Genomic DNA, 18,341 nt, shown 5'->3' with positions numbered 1-18,341 from the left:
TTTTCACCAATTTACTTTGAATCTCAAGCCCAATAAATTATGTACAAGAGTTTGTCCCTCGGTCGTACTTATGGCATGACCAGATTCATTCTCAGCAGGTTAAAGGTTCCATATCGTGCTCATTTTCAGGTTCATACTTGTATTCTGTGTTTCTACTAGAACATGTTTACATGCTTTAATGTTGGAAAAAAAACGTTATTTTCCTCATACCGTCTGCTTGAATATACCTGTATTTACCCTCTGTCTGAAATGCTCTGTTTTAGTGCATTTCAACGGAATTGCAATGTAATTGCGTTGCCTGACAACAGTTTGGGTCCATGTTTACTTCCTGTCAGCAGATGTCATTAACATACACTGCAACCAGGAATAAACTGGGACACATTTAGAATGTTTACGTTTAAAACCATGTAATGGTCTAAATATTATATATTTGTGACATCACAATTGGACAGAAATCCTAACGGCTTGTTTCAAACACAAAATTTCTGAATACGGGCTGTGTGTATTTCTCTGTATATTGAGCGCTTCGATACTTTCAAAGCGCAGTCACCCATTGGTTTGTGCACTACGGATTTGAAGCCTCAAGTTCGGCATTTTGGCTGTCTCCATCTTGGTTATTTGCAACCAGAAGTGACACGAGAGGGTGGAGCTAAGAACAACCGAACGCTGAGCGCGACATTTTTTAGACGACCAAAAAGGTTATAATTAGGGCTGTCAAAGTTAACATGTTAACGCAAATCTGTTTTAATGCCACTAATGTCTTGCAATTTATAGTTTTTACAATTTTAAAGCTAGAGTGAAGATACTGGCATCATATGAAACTAGAAAACCTCCATTGGTACCATCTTCATACTACCTTGTTGCAAAGGAGGGTAAATAATGCTGCAAACTTGCGCTAAATTTTGGCGAGGAAAAACTGTCATGGTCATTTTTTAAAGGGGTCCCTTGACCTCTGACCTCCAGGTATGTGAATGTAAATGGGTTCTATGGGTACCCACGAGTCTCCCCTTTACAGACATGCCCACTTTATGATAATCACATGCAGTTTGGGGCAAGTCATAGTCAAGTCAGCACACTGACACACTGACAGCTGTTGTTGCCTGTTGGGCTGCAGTTTGCCATGTTATGATTTGAGCATATTTTTTATGCTAAATGCAGTACCTGTGAGGGTTTCTGGACAATATTTGTCATTGTTTTGTGTTGGTAATTCATTTCCAGTAATAAATATATACATACATTTGCATAAAGCAGCATATTTGCCCACTCCCATGTTGATAAGAGTATTAAATACTTAACAAATCTCCCTTTATGGTACATTTTGAACGGATTGAAAGTGTGTGATTAATTTGCGATTATTCAGTTAGTTATAATCAACTTTCATGAACTGACAACACACTGTGAAAGGGTTAAAGTTGTAAGACGAGAACACGGACAATTCCCACACTGGCCGTGGTAGCGACCTGTCAATCACAAGGTAGCCCCGCCCTAAAGCATCCCCTGCTTTATGATCTATTTGACTCTAAATGGGACTATAATTTACTAAATGAACATCATGCTGTATTGAAGAAGACTTGAAACTAGGGATTGAGACCATAAACTCATGTTTACAATGTTTACTGAGGTAATAAATCAAGTGAGAAGTAGGCTCATTTTCTCGTAGACTTCTATATAATCAGACTTCTTTTAGCAACCAGAGGAGTCGCCCCCTGCTGGCTGTTAGAGAGAATGCAGGTTTAAGGCACTTCAGCATTGGTGTCACTTTTCAGACCCCGGAGATGTCCATTGGGTGGTTCTCTATACCGAAGCACACCAAGTCACTGACGTATGTTTCAGTTTCTCATGTTAGACAACGGCACAAATGAGAGTTCACAGAGTTTGGGGCGGCAGAATACATTACATCAGGGTTTTCAAAAAAAGCTCTTTTCCCCTTTTTTGCTCCACTCTGAAGAGCATTTTGAAAAGCTCAGTTTTCACAGCAGCTCTCTGTGGCGTAAAGGCCAAACAGGAGAAAAAGATGAAATGACATCAGTGAAGACGCAGTACAATCTGCATCCAGCTAAACTAAATGCACTTTATTTTAGTTCCCTATAGTCAACACTGTCACCAAGATGACAAAGACACAGCACTGCGCACATGCTGTATGCGTGTACGGGTAGGCTTGTCACAAGTCGTGCTGACAGCTTGTGTTACAGCTTTAATAAGGACGGTAGCTTTCAACCACCCCGCCTCTCTTTAATCTCCTGTAGAAACATCTGTCTACACAGAACAAAAGCAAACTTGTTTTTGGAAATGTGTTAGTGTAACATTAATAAAAAGGATCACATGCCCTGCTTGGTAGACAGGTTTCCGGTGCTCACAGGTGCACAGAGACTCATAAACCCTTATGGCTGGTGAATAGGCCTACAGCAAAATATTGGTATTGAGAATCTGAAACTATGAGCCTCTTATCCTGTACAAATGCACTCTACTCTGTAAATAATCAGGTAATTTTGCGTCGGTGTCTTGTGCGTAGGAGCCCAGTGATTTCCATAAATCTTCCTCCGCAGTTTAAAGTGTTAAATCAACATCAATGAGTACACTGAGCACAGTTTATGATGTTCTTTTATAAATGCATTCATCTATAATTTAAACAATGTTTGCTCCCAAACAGACAAACTGAACAAGTGTAAAGTTTAGGTTATTTTGTAGGTGGGTGTTTCTGCAACTATACAGGCATTTTTAAGTCCCAGCAATGCAATTAAAATTTGCAGTGCAATGCTTGATAGATATATAGTGTTATTACCCATATTGACATGTAACAATAATTACTAAATAATGGGATTTAATACAATTTATGAAGCATTTTATGGGTCTTAATGTCACTTTTCTTCATGTCCCACAACTGCGGTCTCAATGTTGAAAGTCGTCACATTAGCAAATTAAATTATAATATGATATAATTATATTACAAATGGAATTGTTTCATATACATATTACTTTACACCATATTAAAAATATTTATGATAACAAGTAATGAAAACCATAAAAAATAAACATGTTACAGATACAAATTTGAATCACTGTAATTTTGTGTAGCTGTTTAAATATATATATTCTATACTCTGATGGTTACAATTAAATTCATAGAGGTTGGTTTTTTTAATTTTTTTTTTTTAATTTAGGAGAATGAAAAGTGGTCGTAGTTGCAGAAACACCCATGTATGAGAAATACATTTTTCTGGATAATGTTAGGTGAGTGAGAGAGAAAGGATGTCTGGAAGCATCCAGACTACATGTATCTAACAGACTGAGGAACAGGAAAGCTGGATGACAGGATGAACAGCTGGCTGGGACACAAGAAGGAGGCTGGCTGACTGGAGAACAATGGAGGAAACAGGATAGTGGAAACAGCTGATGGGAAACAGGTGAACCTGATGACCGGGGAACAGGAAGCTTTACTCTCTTATTACACTCTTTAGCAACAGCTAGTGGCAGTGGCAGGAAAATACAGCTCCTCTCAGCGCATCACCCAACAGGTTTCCCCCTAATATATGTAACTTATTTCTTCATTGGATTTTGACTCAGAGAGAAATCAGAGGCTGTGCATCATAATTAGGTTTTACATATCAACCTAAATCCTGCACTGATGTGTTTCCTCGTCTCCACCTGCTCAACCTGACTCAGGTTAGGTAAGTAAGCTAAAGATAGCATGCTGAATAGCCTATTCAAAGTTTTGTGTGTATTTAATTTAAAGGTTCCATATTGTAAAAAGTGAGATTTTCAGGTCTTTTATATTATAACGCAGGTTGAAGTGCTATATAAATACTGTTAAACTGTCAAAATGCTCAATATACGGAAAAATATACACAGCCCGTATTCAGAAATTGTGCGTTTGAAACAAGCCGTTCGGATTTCTGTCGATTTGTGATGTCACAAATATACGATATTTAGACCATTACACAGTTTTAAACGTAAACATTCTAAATGTGTCCCAGTTTATTTCCTGTTGCAGTGTATGTAAATAGCATCAGCTGACAGGAAGTAAATATGGACCCAAGCTGTTGCCTAGCAACGCAATTCCGTTGAAATGCACTGAAACGGAGCGTTTCAGACAGAGGGTGAATACAGGTATATTCAGGCAGACAGTATGAGGACAATAAAGTTTTTTTTTAACATTACAGCATGTAATAATGTTCTAGTAGAAACACAAAATACAAGTATGAACCTGAAAATGAGCACGATATGGGACCTTTAACGTTATATAAATTAGCTGACACAGTGTTGGATGTTTAATGTTTATGAGAGATGCTGTAGAGATGAACATTGCTTTTGTTTCATTAACAACAAATATTAGTTTGCTAGCTTATGTGGCTCATTAGCTACTTCACATTAAGAGTTGCCTGTCCACCAAACATAACATCAATTCTACCAAGTGAAGAACAAACGAAGTATAGCTGGGGCCTAAGATAGAAAACAAGTCCAGCAAATACAGAGAGCCACAACTCGGTCGTTCAGGCAACCTTTTAGTGCTGAAAATTCCCAGCAAATACCCAGGGTCGGGGGATAGTTCAGGGGAAAAGGGAAGGGAAAAAATCTGAGATTTCAAGAATAAAGTCATAATATTACGAGAAAAAAAAGTCATAATTTAATGAGAATAAAGTCATAATATTTCAAGAAAACAAAGTTGTAATATTACAAGAGTAAAGTCATAACTTTACGAGAAAATAAGTAATTTCCTCCTCCACAAAAGACGCTGTGTGGTTCTTTATTTGGAATAAACACAGTTTCTTGCACAATCTTTTCAAGGTCCTGATACTGATGATAATGTGGTGCTGATGTGCCAGAAGAAGTAGTATATTCTAGTATTTGGTTATTTGTGAAACCTAAACTAAAGTATAACTTCACAAGATGCTCCACATTCCTCATTTTCACACAGGCGGCACGCTGCTCTATTTCCACTCTAAAATAACACGTAACATTACTACTTTACAATATTATGACTTTATTCTCATAATATTACTAAATAATAAAAAAATAACAACTACACTGCAACCGCATTTTTATGTTAAATAGGCCTACTGTTATTGTTACATTTAATGCTCAAGAAAGAAAATTAAATAATTCGCCCCTCTGGCGTGAACTTGTGTGAATCTCTGCCATAAAGTAATATTCATCAGATTTTATTCGTTCATTAATTCTTTGCCCCTGCTTGAGTATTTTTTTTCTCTCCATTTCCCGCTCCTCTCACTCACTGAAGGCCCTTTCAGAAACAACGCGACAACATTACCACTGTGCTTGTGCCACAACAGCCTTTTACTGCCTCCTGCAAAGCCTAATGGTTCGTGTCCATAACCTCCGTCCTTTGCACGCTTCCCATTCATTATCTATGTAAGCAGCCGTGCAATGCATTCTGGTATCGTGGCGGCACAATTCAAGAGACGCTGCGTCACGTCGTCCACTCCTCATTTGCATAAAGTTGAGGTCTAGCCTACTCTATGCAAATCAGGGCTGTGAGGTGCGACTCGCCGCCTCTGGAAACTCCCGAGAAAATTTTGAACTAAGCGTTGTCGATCCAAAATAAAGACAGATTCAGCAACTGTATGGTTTGTTTTCAGAAACACATTTCGGTAGGCTATTTGCGTGACATAAGAGGAGAAAGTTTCCAAACGAGCTACCATGTTGGTTCTTGTTTGAAAGCTGGGAGCAGCAGCCTACGGAGGGAAAGCATTTGTCCAGTCAGGTGCCTAGTGCATTATGTCTAGTGACAGCCCATCAAGCGTCCAATGCTGGGAAGCAAGGCGATCCCTTGCGATAAAAAAACGTCCCTGCGGACACGTACCATAACTTTTGCAAACAGCTCTCTTCCGCTTGGAAACGACATTTACACGTGCACAGCTTATACACGCTGTACAGTGCCAGAAAGATGTTGATATAACGAAGAGGAAAAAAAAGGCGAAATTCGGGAGAAAAACGTTAGAAGTGTGACCCCGGGAGGAAACCTTTTTTATTTTTTCGACATATTATACTATGGCTTTTTTTCAACATACTATACTATGACCTTTTTTTTATTTTTTCAAGATACAATGCTATGACTTTTTTTCGACATACTATTCTATGACTTTTTTTTTTTTTTTTTACATACTATACTATGACTTTTTTTTGACATACTATATTATGACTTCTTTTCGACATACTATACTATGATGTTTTTATTTTTTCGACATACTATACTATGACTTTTTTTATATTATTTTGACATATTATACTATGACTCTTTTTCAACATACTATAGTATGACTTATTTTTTCGACATACTATACTATGACTTTTTTCGTCATACTATACTGTGACCTTTTTATTTTTCGACACACTATACTATGACTTTTTATTTTTTCGATATACTGTATTTTGACTTTTTTCGACATACTGTACTATGACTTTTATTTTGTCATCATACCTTTTTTCAACATACTATACTACGACTATTTAATTTTTTCGACATACTATGCTATGGCCTTTTTTTATTTTTTCGACATACTATACTATGACTTTTTTATTTTTTTTGACATACTATACCATGCCTTTTTTCCGACATAATATACTATGACTTTTTTTTATTTTTTTATCGTACTATACTATGGCCTATTTTCAACATACTATACTACAACTATATTTTTTTTTCCGACATACTATACTATAACTCTTTTTCGACACACTATAATACGACTTTTTATTTTTTGACATACTATACCATGCCTTTTTTCCGACATAATATACTATGACTTTTTTTAGTTTTTTCGACATACTATACTATGACTTTTTTATTTTACGGCATACTATACTATGACTCTTTTTCCACATACTGTGGTATGACTCTTTTCGGACAAGTTGATGACCCTCCAATCAGCACCTGAGGGGGGGTAATGTGTGTGTGTGTGTGTGTGTGTGTGTGTGTGTGTGTGTGGTTGTGGTTTGTACTTGATTACCAGTATATGATGGGGGTTTTTTTTGGGCTCAAGCCCTCGAACACACTGCTCTTATTTGGCTGTGGCATGTAACATGGCTTGTTAAAAAATCCCTTCTAGGTCTAGCTTAGCTGTTTTATTTCAAAAAGAGGATAAAACTTGTTACCATAGAATTTCCTGAAGGCACCAGTTTGGATGATGATGGTGGTGGCGGATGATCTGTGGAGCGATTGCTATGAATCTCTCAGATATGCAGAAAATTGTCTCATAAATGCAAACAAAGCCCTTACGTTACTCCTGGCAACAGATGTGCGTAAGTGGGTGTTAGACCCAAGAGATTCCTCCTTCACTTCTCTCTCTCTCTGTGCAAGTTCATTTTGTGGATATTAATTTTTCATTGCCATCCAAATTCTAATTGTGGTTGGTGTGCTGCAGGATTTAACTTGTGATTTCCCACTACTACTGCAAGAGATGGCTGGCATATTGTGTCAAATTAGATGACAATAATTAACCCGCAGGAGGAAAAGATCACAATAAACAGACCAAATTTCAAAACATTTTTTAATTACTGTTAACATAGAAGTCATCACCACAGTAGACTTTCCAGGGGCTATATATATATATATATAACATCATAATCTCTCTTCATTATATAGTCATAAAAACAACAATGATAACGGATGAAACCAGCTTGTCTTTGCGAGTAATGGCTCACATCTACAACTGTACACCCTGTTAAGATATCACGTCTGTCTCCATCTCGATATGTCACGGCTTAATCTAAGAGAGCATGGGCGCATTTTGGATGTAACCCAATTGGTAGAAAAGCACTCCAATCTTAATGGAAAAACACAAAACTAAAGGTTTTAGCAGTAAAATGTACTGCAGTATAAAAAATATGGTGTCTGTCACAGTGTCTCAGCATTTAAGCAATACTGTAGTTGAGCTACATCTAGCTTTTTCATAATAACTTGGGGGGGAGGGGGTTTACGCTACACGAAAAAGTTTATCTCAGGTTTCAAAATTTCCTCTGAGCGGTAGTGGAGTAATCCCAAAAATAAAATACTCTAGTATTTAGTACAATTACTGCAAATATACCCGACTTTATAACTTCACAAATCTGCCTGATCCAAATGGTCCCCTGATCTGCTATAAACAGACACATTTCACAAAAAAAAATTTTTTTGGATGACAGTCTGGTTTCCACTGTTGATGATTCACCCACTCTGCACTTTCTGGCATCGGCGTGTTAAATACAGAATCCTTCAAAGAGTGGTGGATATACATGACAGACACTGCTGGTGAAGGAAGGAAGGGAGTGGGAGGACTAAAAAAAAAAAGCCATCGAGCTCGACTGGTTGTCAGTAAAGATCAGTGACGGCGTGAAAAATTGTAGAATTTGCAGGAATTACCGAAGCGAATCGTGACAAGATTCCATTGAAACATTGAAACCACTATGGTATGAACGCTGGAAAAGAAAACACTGCATTTGTATTAGTCTCGGATCTTGTTGAATTTATTAAATCCATACACAGTGAATACTTTTCAGAGTGTATTTCGTCAGTACTGGGCCTAATCTCTGCAGGTTAGCAGCTGTGGGTGAAAACTCTGACAGAATATGAAAGGAAGCACACACAGACATTACACAGACTGTAATTTAATTCTAATCTATAAACTATATTCGGAAAGCAATCAGCAATTCTATCAGTTGAGAGCAGCAAAACTAAACCAAACTAAACGTATCCAGCTAATTTTATCTCTGTAGCTTAGCTTCATAGTTTTAAACTTTGTGATGAATGGATGGCCTTTGGCTTACAAATCCAGGTGGACAACTGACTCTTATTACGGTACATCTGGACCAAACACCAATACATCCTTTGTCAGTCTAAATGCAGTTGAGTTTCACTAGTGACGTTTACAGAATCGGCACAGGAGCTGCATCTGATTTTACTTGCAGTTCAGCAGTAAAATTACCCAAATTAGTTTTATTAAGAACTAGGGATGCACCGATAGCACTTTTTTTCAGACCGAGTACAAGTACAAGTACTTACATTTGGGTACTCGCCGATACCGAGTACCGATACGAGTACTTCTCTGTGCCAAAAGACCCTCGTTAACAGCCAGCTGGAGGGTGTGAGCGACACACGACAGGCTGAGAAGTCCCGCATACGAGGCGGTGCGCCGCGACCGGCTGTAGGTCGACTTGGAAAGGCTCGGGGCAAAGGTGGCTCGCGGCCGCAGCTTTACAGCGCTGCCCGCCCCGGACATCACCGCACCGTGACGGGCTCCCTACTCCCGATGCGACTGTCGACCGGGGCCCCAACCGCGTTGTGCAGTGGTCCGCGTAAAAGACGCCAGGAGTCTGTGGCGTTGTCTGCAACCCACCTGACCTGTCTTGAAACACGGACCAAGGAGTCTAATGCACGCACGAGTCAGAGGATGCAAGCAAAACCCTGTGGCACAATGAAAGTGAGGGCCAGCGCGCTGGCTGAGGTGGGATCCCGGCCCAGCGGAGCCGGGAGCACCACCAGCCCGTCTGGCCTGCAACATCGGGGAGGTGGAGCGTGAGGACCTAAAAGATGGTGACGAGAGGTTAACGTTGCGCTGCTGTAAAGTGGTATCGGTGCCGTTGTATTCAAGCTGTTTTGCGAGTACGAGTACGAGTACGAGTACATGAGCACAGTATCGGACCCGATACCCGATACTGGTATTGGTATCGGTGCATCCCTATTAAGAATAAAGCGTGAATGGTTACCTCACCACAGATTTGTGTATCTTTAAACATCAACTTACTCCCTTTAGTGCAGGGTGGCTTTATACTGGTATATCTTAATGCAGTGGTGCATGCTGTCAGACACAGCTAGTTGGCCCTCAGGTAGCAGGGTCAGTCCACGTGGACTACTCAAGCCCTGGGTCACTATCGGCCACCCCACTCCCTGTGCTGGGTATAACAGGACTCTGTGCTGCTCCCCCCAGTCCGCTACCAGCACATTACCATCTGCATCTATAGAGATGCCCCACGGGCAGGCGAGGACTGGTCCCATACCAGAACATACACCCAAAACTCTCACCGTGTTCCAGCCTGGTTCCAGCACTTTGATGCAAGGGACGCCGCCCATTTCATTGCCCCTTTCAGACACAGCTACCATGCCCGAGCTCAAGCAAGCTGCCACTAAATAAGGCCGGTGGAATCCAGTCACCACTGTGCGCTCAAGACGGGAGCCGGTCTTCAGGTCGAGCTTTAGGGCGACAAGTGTACCTTTCCGGATGTCGGCTACCAAGAACTCATCCAGCCTGGTTACGGTCACGCCCCTGGGAGCCTCAAGCTCATCTTTTGCAGAGCCCAACCCCGACCCTCCAAAGGTCTGGAGCAGGCGACCATGGCGGCTGAAGACGAGCAGGGCCCGCTCTGCTGCACAGCTTAGTGCAATCAAACCCTTAGCATTGACGGCAATGTCAAAGTAGTTCCGACATCGTCTGGCAGAGCCGTCAGAAGTTGGGGAGGTCACTTGCTGGAGGACATTACCCCGGAGGTCAGTCACCTGTTTCAAAGTTAGATTCAGTTGTATCATTGGTGGCAATTTAATTTGCTATAGTACACATACTGTATGTTGTATGAAAGACGTTTAACACAACACATACCTGAACACGTGCATTTCCGCAGTCCACTGTATAGAGCAGGCCCTGTGGCGTGGCATGGATACCACTTGGCAGCGTAAGGTCAGCTCGACCCGAACCCTGCTTCCCAAACTGCCTGATCAGATGGACTCCTCTGGGGTTGAATGCTGTCAAAGACAAGTCTCCCTCCTCCTCCAACTCCACCAGGGCTGGCTCTCCTCTCTCTCCTCTGCCTCTCTTTGGCTCTTGAGAGGAACCATCTATGACAGACATGGATAAAGACCTAGCCACCAGGGGTTGTTTAGAGCTAGCCATTTTCTTCTGTGGCTGGTGCAGACTTCTATATGTAGGATACGAGAGAGTCTGCCCCATGTCAGACACCCTAGCCCCCCTACTGTGAGTTGGGGAGGTTGAGCTCGACGTGGAGTTGAAGTTGCTACACTTGACGCTCCACAGTCCTACGTGCTCATTCGTCCCACCGCTGATCATCGGGCGAGTCTTGTGTGTCAAATCCACTGCAGACTTTGATAGACGGCAATTGTGGTTCAAAGAGCCTCTGTTCATGCTGTAATCATGAGGTGGGCTAACGATGAAAGTATAGCTGGAGTCAAGGCTGTCTGTTGGGGATGGTGCTCGGCCACTGTCACCATGTGTCCCTAAAGAGTGTTCGTCGGAGGACTGGCTTAGTCGAGAGTGAGGTCGTCCCCTGGAGGTGAGGTCTTGGCAGCTTTGGCTGGTCAGAGGCTCTCTTGGAGTCATCCTGGGAGATGTGAGGGCACTGTTGCCGTACCTCAAAAGTCTACTATTGGAATCTTGTCCCACTTTTCCTCTATCTCCACCCTGGCTGTCTAAACTCGAGCAGTGACTCAGCTTAGCATGCTCCCGTCTTCGTTCAGGTGAGGGGGACGGCTTCCTACCAGAGACCGCAATAATCGATTTCCTTGGACTCCTGGGAGAGTAGTGCTTTCCATTACTATTCATCTTGTACACCTGCTCCTTGCCTTCGGTATCCATGTTTTTAAGTACCGTAGGGACAGCCAGAAATATGTCCTCCGCTTCCGGCTGAAAGGAGGCTGACTCCATCTCGTCATCCTGGGATGACTCCCAGTCAGACTGCTCACACTTCGGAAGCCAGCGGCATATCTTTGTCGAAGAGAGGTTTTGTTCCTCCTCTGATTCCAGATCACTTCGGGTAGAAAGACTGATTTTTCTGACAACCCTGCCTGTCGGTGAGGTCCACCCCTGTCCGAGGGTGCTTTTCTCTCCTCCAGCAGCTTGATGGTTTGTGTCTTCACACTGCATCTCCTGGGAATGGAGAGCACACCGCTGCCCCTGTGGCCCACAACCTCCGACATGCAGGCACAGGCTTTGTTCTTGCACACGAATATCTCCGAAGTTGACAGCATTAGGTTGGGAGCTGGGTTTGAAGTTCACTTTCTTTAGGGCAACTGAGACTTCCCACGGTTGCAGGAACTCTGTAACGTCCTTCAGCAGCTGGTTTGGCCCACCATCATCCAGAAATGACTGTTGACCAACGTCCTGAATCTGTTGCTGAAGTTGAGCCAGTTTACGGAGCCTTTGGTCCAACAGGGACTGGCTGACCCGGGCTGCCGCCATGTTCTCCCTCTGGACCTGCTCCAGATGCTGCTGAGTGTCCCGATGGTCCTGCTCCACCCTCTCCAGCAGGCGCCGCTCTTCTCTGCGCGCTCCTAGGATGGCCCGCTCTAGACCCCGCTTCACCGATTCTGTCTCCGTCACATGACGCACTAGTATGCGACGCAGCTCTGCCTCTGCCTGTGCAAGGTCGCCTCGTGCCTGTGCTGCCCAGCATGGAGGGGACTGAGGCAGGAGAGCAGGGGAAAGATCGTCTGACTGACGATCAGGACTGGGGCTGTGGACTGGGATAGGGGAGGAGGAATTGCTACCCAAAGGAGTTCCCACAAACATCATGATGGATCGATGGATTATTTTCTAGCATTCAATTTGAGATCCTACAGAGAGACATAATAAAGGGAAAGAGAAGATAAATGCACACATAAACAACAATATCTTGGACATAATAAATGCCTGAACCACAGTATATCAGGTAATTCAAACTTTAACATGAAGAGTAATATTATAATGAATACAAAATGATTGTGATATTATGCTGGTACAACACCTATTGTTTTTGTGCAGAGCCCCCAACATATTTTTTTAACAGCATTACCTCAACGTGACACATGCCCAACAAATACTCAAATGAGCTAAAGTAGAATGAGCCCTTCATATCTACATAGGGAGTGAGTCCTCTTCACAGAGTCCGCCATGTTTCTGCAGTAGCCCAGAACGGACAAACCAAACACTGGCTCTAGTGAGAGCTTTTTTTGAATTTATGTTACCTGAAGGCCACCGTAGTTCTCCGAAACTCTCGTGAAACTGCGGTAATGTGAGCCCCAGAGTGCAGAACCGCAGTAACACTAGCCGCCGTCTGACTTCCGCTGCTTTGCACTCGGCGGCTCATGTTACAGCAGTCTTGGAAAAGGAGGAGTGAGCGGACGGGTACTCATTTGGTTGCAATCTGCAACCACACCACTAGATGCCGCCAAATCCTACACACTGTACCTTCCAGATAGCTTACCATGTAAAACTGTGTGGTCCACAAATGTATAAGGTATGGTTATCAGGTGTGGCCCACTCATATAGCCCCATTAAATATTGTTTAGTTCAAAATGGGATCTGAAAACTCTTTATGAGGTACGTTTTGAGGCTGTAAGTTGTGGTGTTGTAGTATCATACAGTAGTATGCAGTATATTGAGTGGTGTTCCTGTGCTAACCATTGTGGTATAGTGACATCCTGATTGGAAACATTTCACTACAATGAAAATGACTATCATGGGACGTGATTCGTGATACACTTAATCAAAGAATGCAGTTTACCAAATCTGACACACTCTAATTCAGCCTGACAAAGGTGATTGAACAACCACTTTTCTTAACTGTGTGCACCAGATAGATCCTTTTATTATAGAGCCATTTTTATGCTGCCAAGAGAACAGATGCTTATGAAAAGGTGATAACAGCTATGAAGGAAGGCCATAAGAGAGATGAGTCTGTAGGCAGAGAGAGGTAGCGTAGAGGAAGAAGAAAAGTTTTACACAGAGAACTCTATTAGCATTTCAAATGGAGGCAGACAGCCAGAAGCATCCAGAGTGAGGGCGAGAGTGGGAGGTAAAGAGACAGCCCAAGTGTCAACACAACAATACTTCTCAACTCCCCAGTTCTGCAAACAGACCCCGCTTTGATATTTTATTCATGAGAAGAACAAAGTGATGTGGAGAAACGGCAGTGAAAGACGTCTGTCCTCTGTGTGATGTATTGTGATTATACTGGAACCCCAGGGAGCCATCATATAATAAACACAAAGTAGCATTCTTACCGGGAATACGTGAGGAAGTTTATGGCCCCAAACATTTTTTCATGTATAGGAACGGGTACTTTTGCCAGTCCTGTGCATGAATACTAAACACTGCTTTTATTTGCTACTTTATAGTTTGACAAGTATTTCTAAAAATGGAAGCTACTTTAAAACCCTCTGAGAGCCGTGGGATCGCGGGCAATCCCGACCGACTTTACTGTCTTTGAGGGGGCTGTAGCAGGTTCAGTTTTAGAGCTAGATTGAAGGTACAGATATCATATGAAACTAAAAGACCAAAGGAATGTTCCAAGCATGTTATGCTAGCCCGTCGGGAAGGAGGCTAAGTAACGCTCCAAAGTTGGGCTAAATTTTGGCGAGGAAAAACGGTCATGTCAATTTTCAAAAGGGGTCCTGTGACCTCTGACCTCAAGATATGTGAATGAAAATGGGTTCTATGAGTACCCACGAGTCTCCCCTTAACAGACATGCCCACTTTATGATAATCAAATGCAGTTTGGGGCAAAAACCATGCAGTTTTTGCATGCATTATAAATGTCAATCTTCTTATCTTGTTGGTTTCTTATTCTGTCAAGAAGACACATCATGGTCGATATTATTCACCATTATAATAAATTATTAGTTCTGCATATTCATGGAAAAAAATATGAGATGCATTTCTAGGGGATTCAGTGACCCCCTGAACCAACACCTATGGTTATAATAAAGAAAGGAGAACAATCGGTGGAAAGTAATTGGTGTACCATACAAAACACTGTGCAGCTGTACAGTATGTGTATATAGAAGTACACTGTGTAGTTGATCTATAAAATTCAGTGGCACTAGAGTTTTCAGTGCCTGGCTATAAATACAGGCTACCTCCCTTTCACTGACTGAATGTGAAACTCTTTAGAAATGTTGGAGCTCTGCAGGTCGACGAGTGTATCAGTGAGCTTTGGTACATTTGGTTGAGTGTTTCTTTGTGTTATGGTGCACCCTTTTGGCTGACAAGAAAGTGTTTTCCCACACATAAAGCCTTTTTCAACCAAATAGTTAAAAATACTGTACTACTACTGTTGACATTCAATAGTTTTGTCAAAGGGGAGTAGATGTTGGAGAAGAAAAAGAAAGAGAGGAAGAAGCTATTACTTTCTCTGTATTTAAAAATGCCATAAATCTTACACACCGGTAGAGACGCAAAATATTACTAACTGAAGCAAACCTTCTTGTCTCTTGTCTAAGTTATTAATCCTAAACTGACCCTATTTTTAAACCATAAACCTAAATGGTAGGTACTCTTATTTGGCATCTTGATCCTGGCCTTATTTCCCCTCTATACCCGACCAAGTATGGAGGACCACAAGAGTCACGGAAATAGTAATAAAGCATTTGATTGATTAATAACTAATTGTACAATAAAAATAGGCATTAATACATTTGTTTACAAATTAGTTGTTAATCTATGAATAAACGGACTAAATTACAAAGTGATTAATTATTTGACATTTTAATGGGCAATAATAATAACAATTATAAAAAGAGTTTACAAATAAAATATGAATCTTTCAATAAATAGTTCAAATTAAGAAAGGATTTACAAAAACACCATAAAACACTCATTAAGTACATCATTCAAAAATACATTAATGAATTCATAAATAAATAATGGAATTTAAAATCTATTTGAAAATGCAGTTTAAAAAGAGAGATAAGTAACAGGATTCACAAATTGAACTAAGAATACAGCTTTTAATCAGGCATTTAAAAGGGCAACTTCATTTTGCATTGGCATTAGCATTTCCCTGCTGCTATTGCTAAATCCATAACCTATTGGGTTTGCTGAGTCATTTAGCTTAGAGTAGCTAAATGACTCAGCAAAATTAATAATTAATTTGTTATTGTATTTTTTAAATGATGTACTTATTGACTGTTTTAATTCGAACTATTTATTGATGGATTAATATTTTATTTGTAAACTCTTTTTATCATTCTTCTTTTTGTTGCCCATTAAAATGTCAAATAATTAATTACTTAATTATTAATTTAGTCAATTTATTCATAGATTAATGGATTTATTTGTAAACAAATGTATTAATGCATATTTGTATAGTAAAATTATTTATTAATCAAGTAAATGCTTTATTACTATTTCTGTGACTCATGTGGTCCTCCATAACTGGAACCCTAACCCCAATCAAATTGTGCATGGCACTATGGGTAGTGATTTTTCTTGGCTTTGCACTTTGATTGTCATAACCCCACATGCTGTACATCTAATTAATGTTTTAAAGGGACTATTTGTAACTTTCAGAAATGCTTCTTAACAGCGACACCTGTGGCCGTGAAATCAACGAAAGTCAGCGTCGAGCTCGCGCTTGCTTGCTCTAAATAGACCTGAACGAGCATCGCTCAAAACAGTGAGGCGACACACGTCAGCTAAAACCACAATATCACTCTATATTTCAGCTGCATGGCAGTAATGTTAGCTGACCAGACGAAGGTCTCTCCATGAACATGATTTAGAGCTGATCTTAGTGTTGGCTTTTCCTGCCTCAGCGCAGGCTGATGCAGCGGGGCTCTGCAGCGTGTCTGTCTGCTCTCTCCGCCCGCAGCCGGAGAGAGCAGGGAGACATATAGCTTGTCTATCTCTTGTATGACTACTACTTCTGTAATTCTTTCTTTCTTTATTTGTTTATATATATATATATGTATATTCTAATGAGCCTTCATGTGACATAGGAAGGGGAGCCACATCTGATTGGCTTGTTGAATCACATGTTTTCTGATGTAGACAGCCCACAAAAACCTTAACTTATTTCACAGTTTGTGGGTTGGTAGGTACTCCAGATACCCAAATGTATGTATGTATGTATGTGCACAAGCACCGAAAGAGTGAGTCCCCTTTAAGTAGCCTACTGTAAGTCTGCTGCAGTATAAGTTACTGAACACATTACAATTTTCTATTCTTCATATGAGTTACTTGAGAACATTTTTGTTGACTTTTACTTGGTTTATTTTCATTGTGGTGTAGCGGCTTGTATTTATGGGATGGATTTTGGTGTAGTGAAGTTATATTTATGTAGGACAGATAAGCGACCGGTGTATCTGAGGAACCGGTGCCAGTCCCATCTCTTTGTGTCCACAGACCAAGTTTCCACTCACATTACCAAACTACATTATAGATGAGGAGGGTCCAGTTGCTCATCATGTGAGTGCTGTGGGATAACTGGGTCATGTTAGGAAAACAGTCAATGAGCAAACTAGAGTTACTGCATGTGTGTCTCAAAAAAAATAAGACTAATCTTTGGAAGTACTCAAACGATATTGTAAAATTGTAATATTTGTTTAAAAAAAAAAAAAGCCCCTTTTCATGTTTTTCACACAAAATAAAAATGAAATCAAGGAGTGCTCAATCAAGTTATTCTTTATAATAAAACCATTGAATTCTGAGTGATAAAAAAACAACACGTGTCTTACCTGCAGTCAGGTACCAGCGCTGTTACGACCCCATGCTCTGCTCGTCTTCACCACATCTCCCTACTCCCTCAGTTTTTACCCATCAGCCTCTGGCCCTCCCTCTGTGCCGTTTCCCCTCTTGTTGGCTGTTGCTAGGAGACCGCCAAGCCGACTCCAGTTTCCTCTGTATGCAAACTCAGAATGTGCATCCACAGTTGATATTTTATTCTTGGTCTTCAAGCTGTGTACTTCGTGGCTTACTTGGAATCCGCCTGCTGTGTTTTAGAGAATACCACTTGAAAGAATAAACAGTTGGAGCAGGGAGCAAATGTATTGATAGCACAAACCACTTGAGAGGAACCAACAATCCTTTATGTTGTGAAATACACCTATGAGCTTTTGTGCAGAAATTGCATGGAAGAAGTGTTCCCGTTATGGTTTTATTGTAGGTGTTTACTTGGCCATCTGCATTGACCATTGATTTCTAGGGTCGGTTAGCAGGCGGTCTTAGTGTTTGGCACATATTCAGTTCCTTCTGCGTGGACTTTATATGCATATCTCAGTGATGTACTGGTGCTGAAACTAACAGCTATTTACTTTACATGTCAGCAAATAGTGAAAAATGCCCGTCATAAGTTCCCACTCTACGGTGACGTCTCCTAATATCTCCCAAACCCAAAGGTTTCATTTACTGTTACAGGAAACCAGCAAATATTCATATTTGGGAGGCGGTAATAAATTCATTTATGCTTTAAAAAAGTACTTAAAGCGGCAGTAGGCGGTATATTTTTGGCATCATTGGGCAGAAATTCCATAATAACCTTTCAGCATATTGTAATTCAAGTGTTCTGAGAGACTTCCGCACATCCTCATGGCTCTGTTTTCAGGCCCATGACGGGAGACTTTGCAGGTCATTTCAGAGAGAGAG

General features: G+C 41.1%; 1 protein-coding gene across 1 annotated transcript; it reads right to left on the bottom strand.

The window, feature by feature from the left end:
* Positions 1-9,099: 9,099 nt before the first annotated feature.
* On the bottom strand, positions 9,100-17,551 carry LOC119499863. Its single transcript, XM_037789073.1, has 3 exons — positions 17,435-17,551; positions 10,587-12,553; positions 9,100-10,486 (listed from the first exon to the last, which is right to left on the bottom strand). The coding sequence occupies exons 2-3, from the start codon at positions 12,510-12,512 to the stop codon at positions 9,743-9,745; spliced, it is 2,670 nt and encodes an 889-aa protein (XP_037645001.1). The 5' UTR covers positions 12,513-12,553; positions 17,435-17,551; the 3' UTR covers positions 9,100-9,742.
* Positions 17,552-18,341: the final 790 nt, after the last annotated feature.

This window comes from Sebastes umbrosus, chromosome 13 (genome assembly GCF_015220745.1).
Source record: "Sebastes umbrosus isolate fSebUmb1 chromosome 13, fSebUmb1.pri, whole genome shotgun sequence".
NCBI classification, from domain to species: Eukaryota; Metazoa; Chordata; class Actinopteri; order Perciformes; family Sebastidae; genus Sebastes; species Sebastes umbrosus.
The sequence above is the reverse complement of the archived record's forward strand: the minus strand, read 5'-3'. Positions and strand labels throughout refer to the sequence as shown.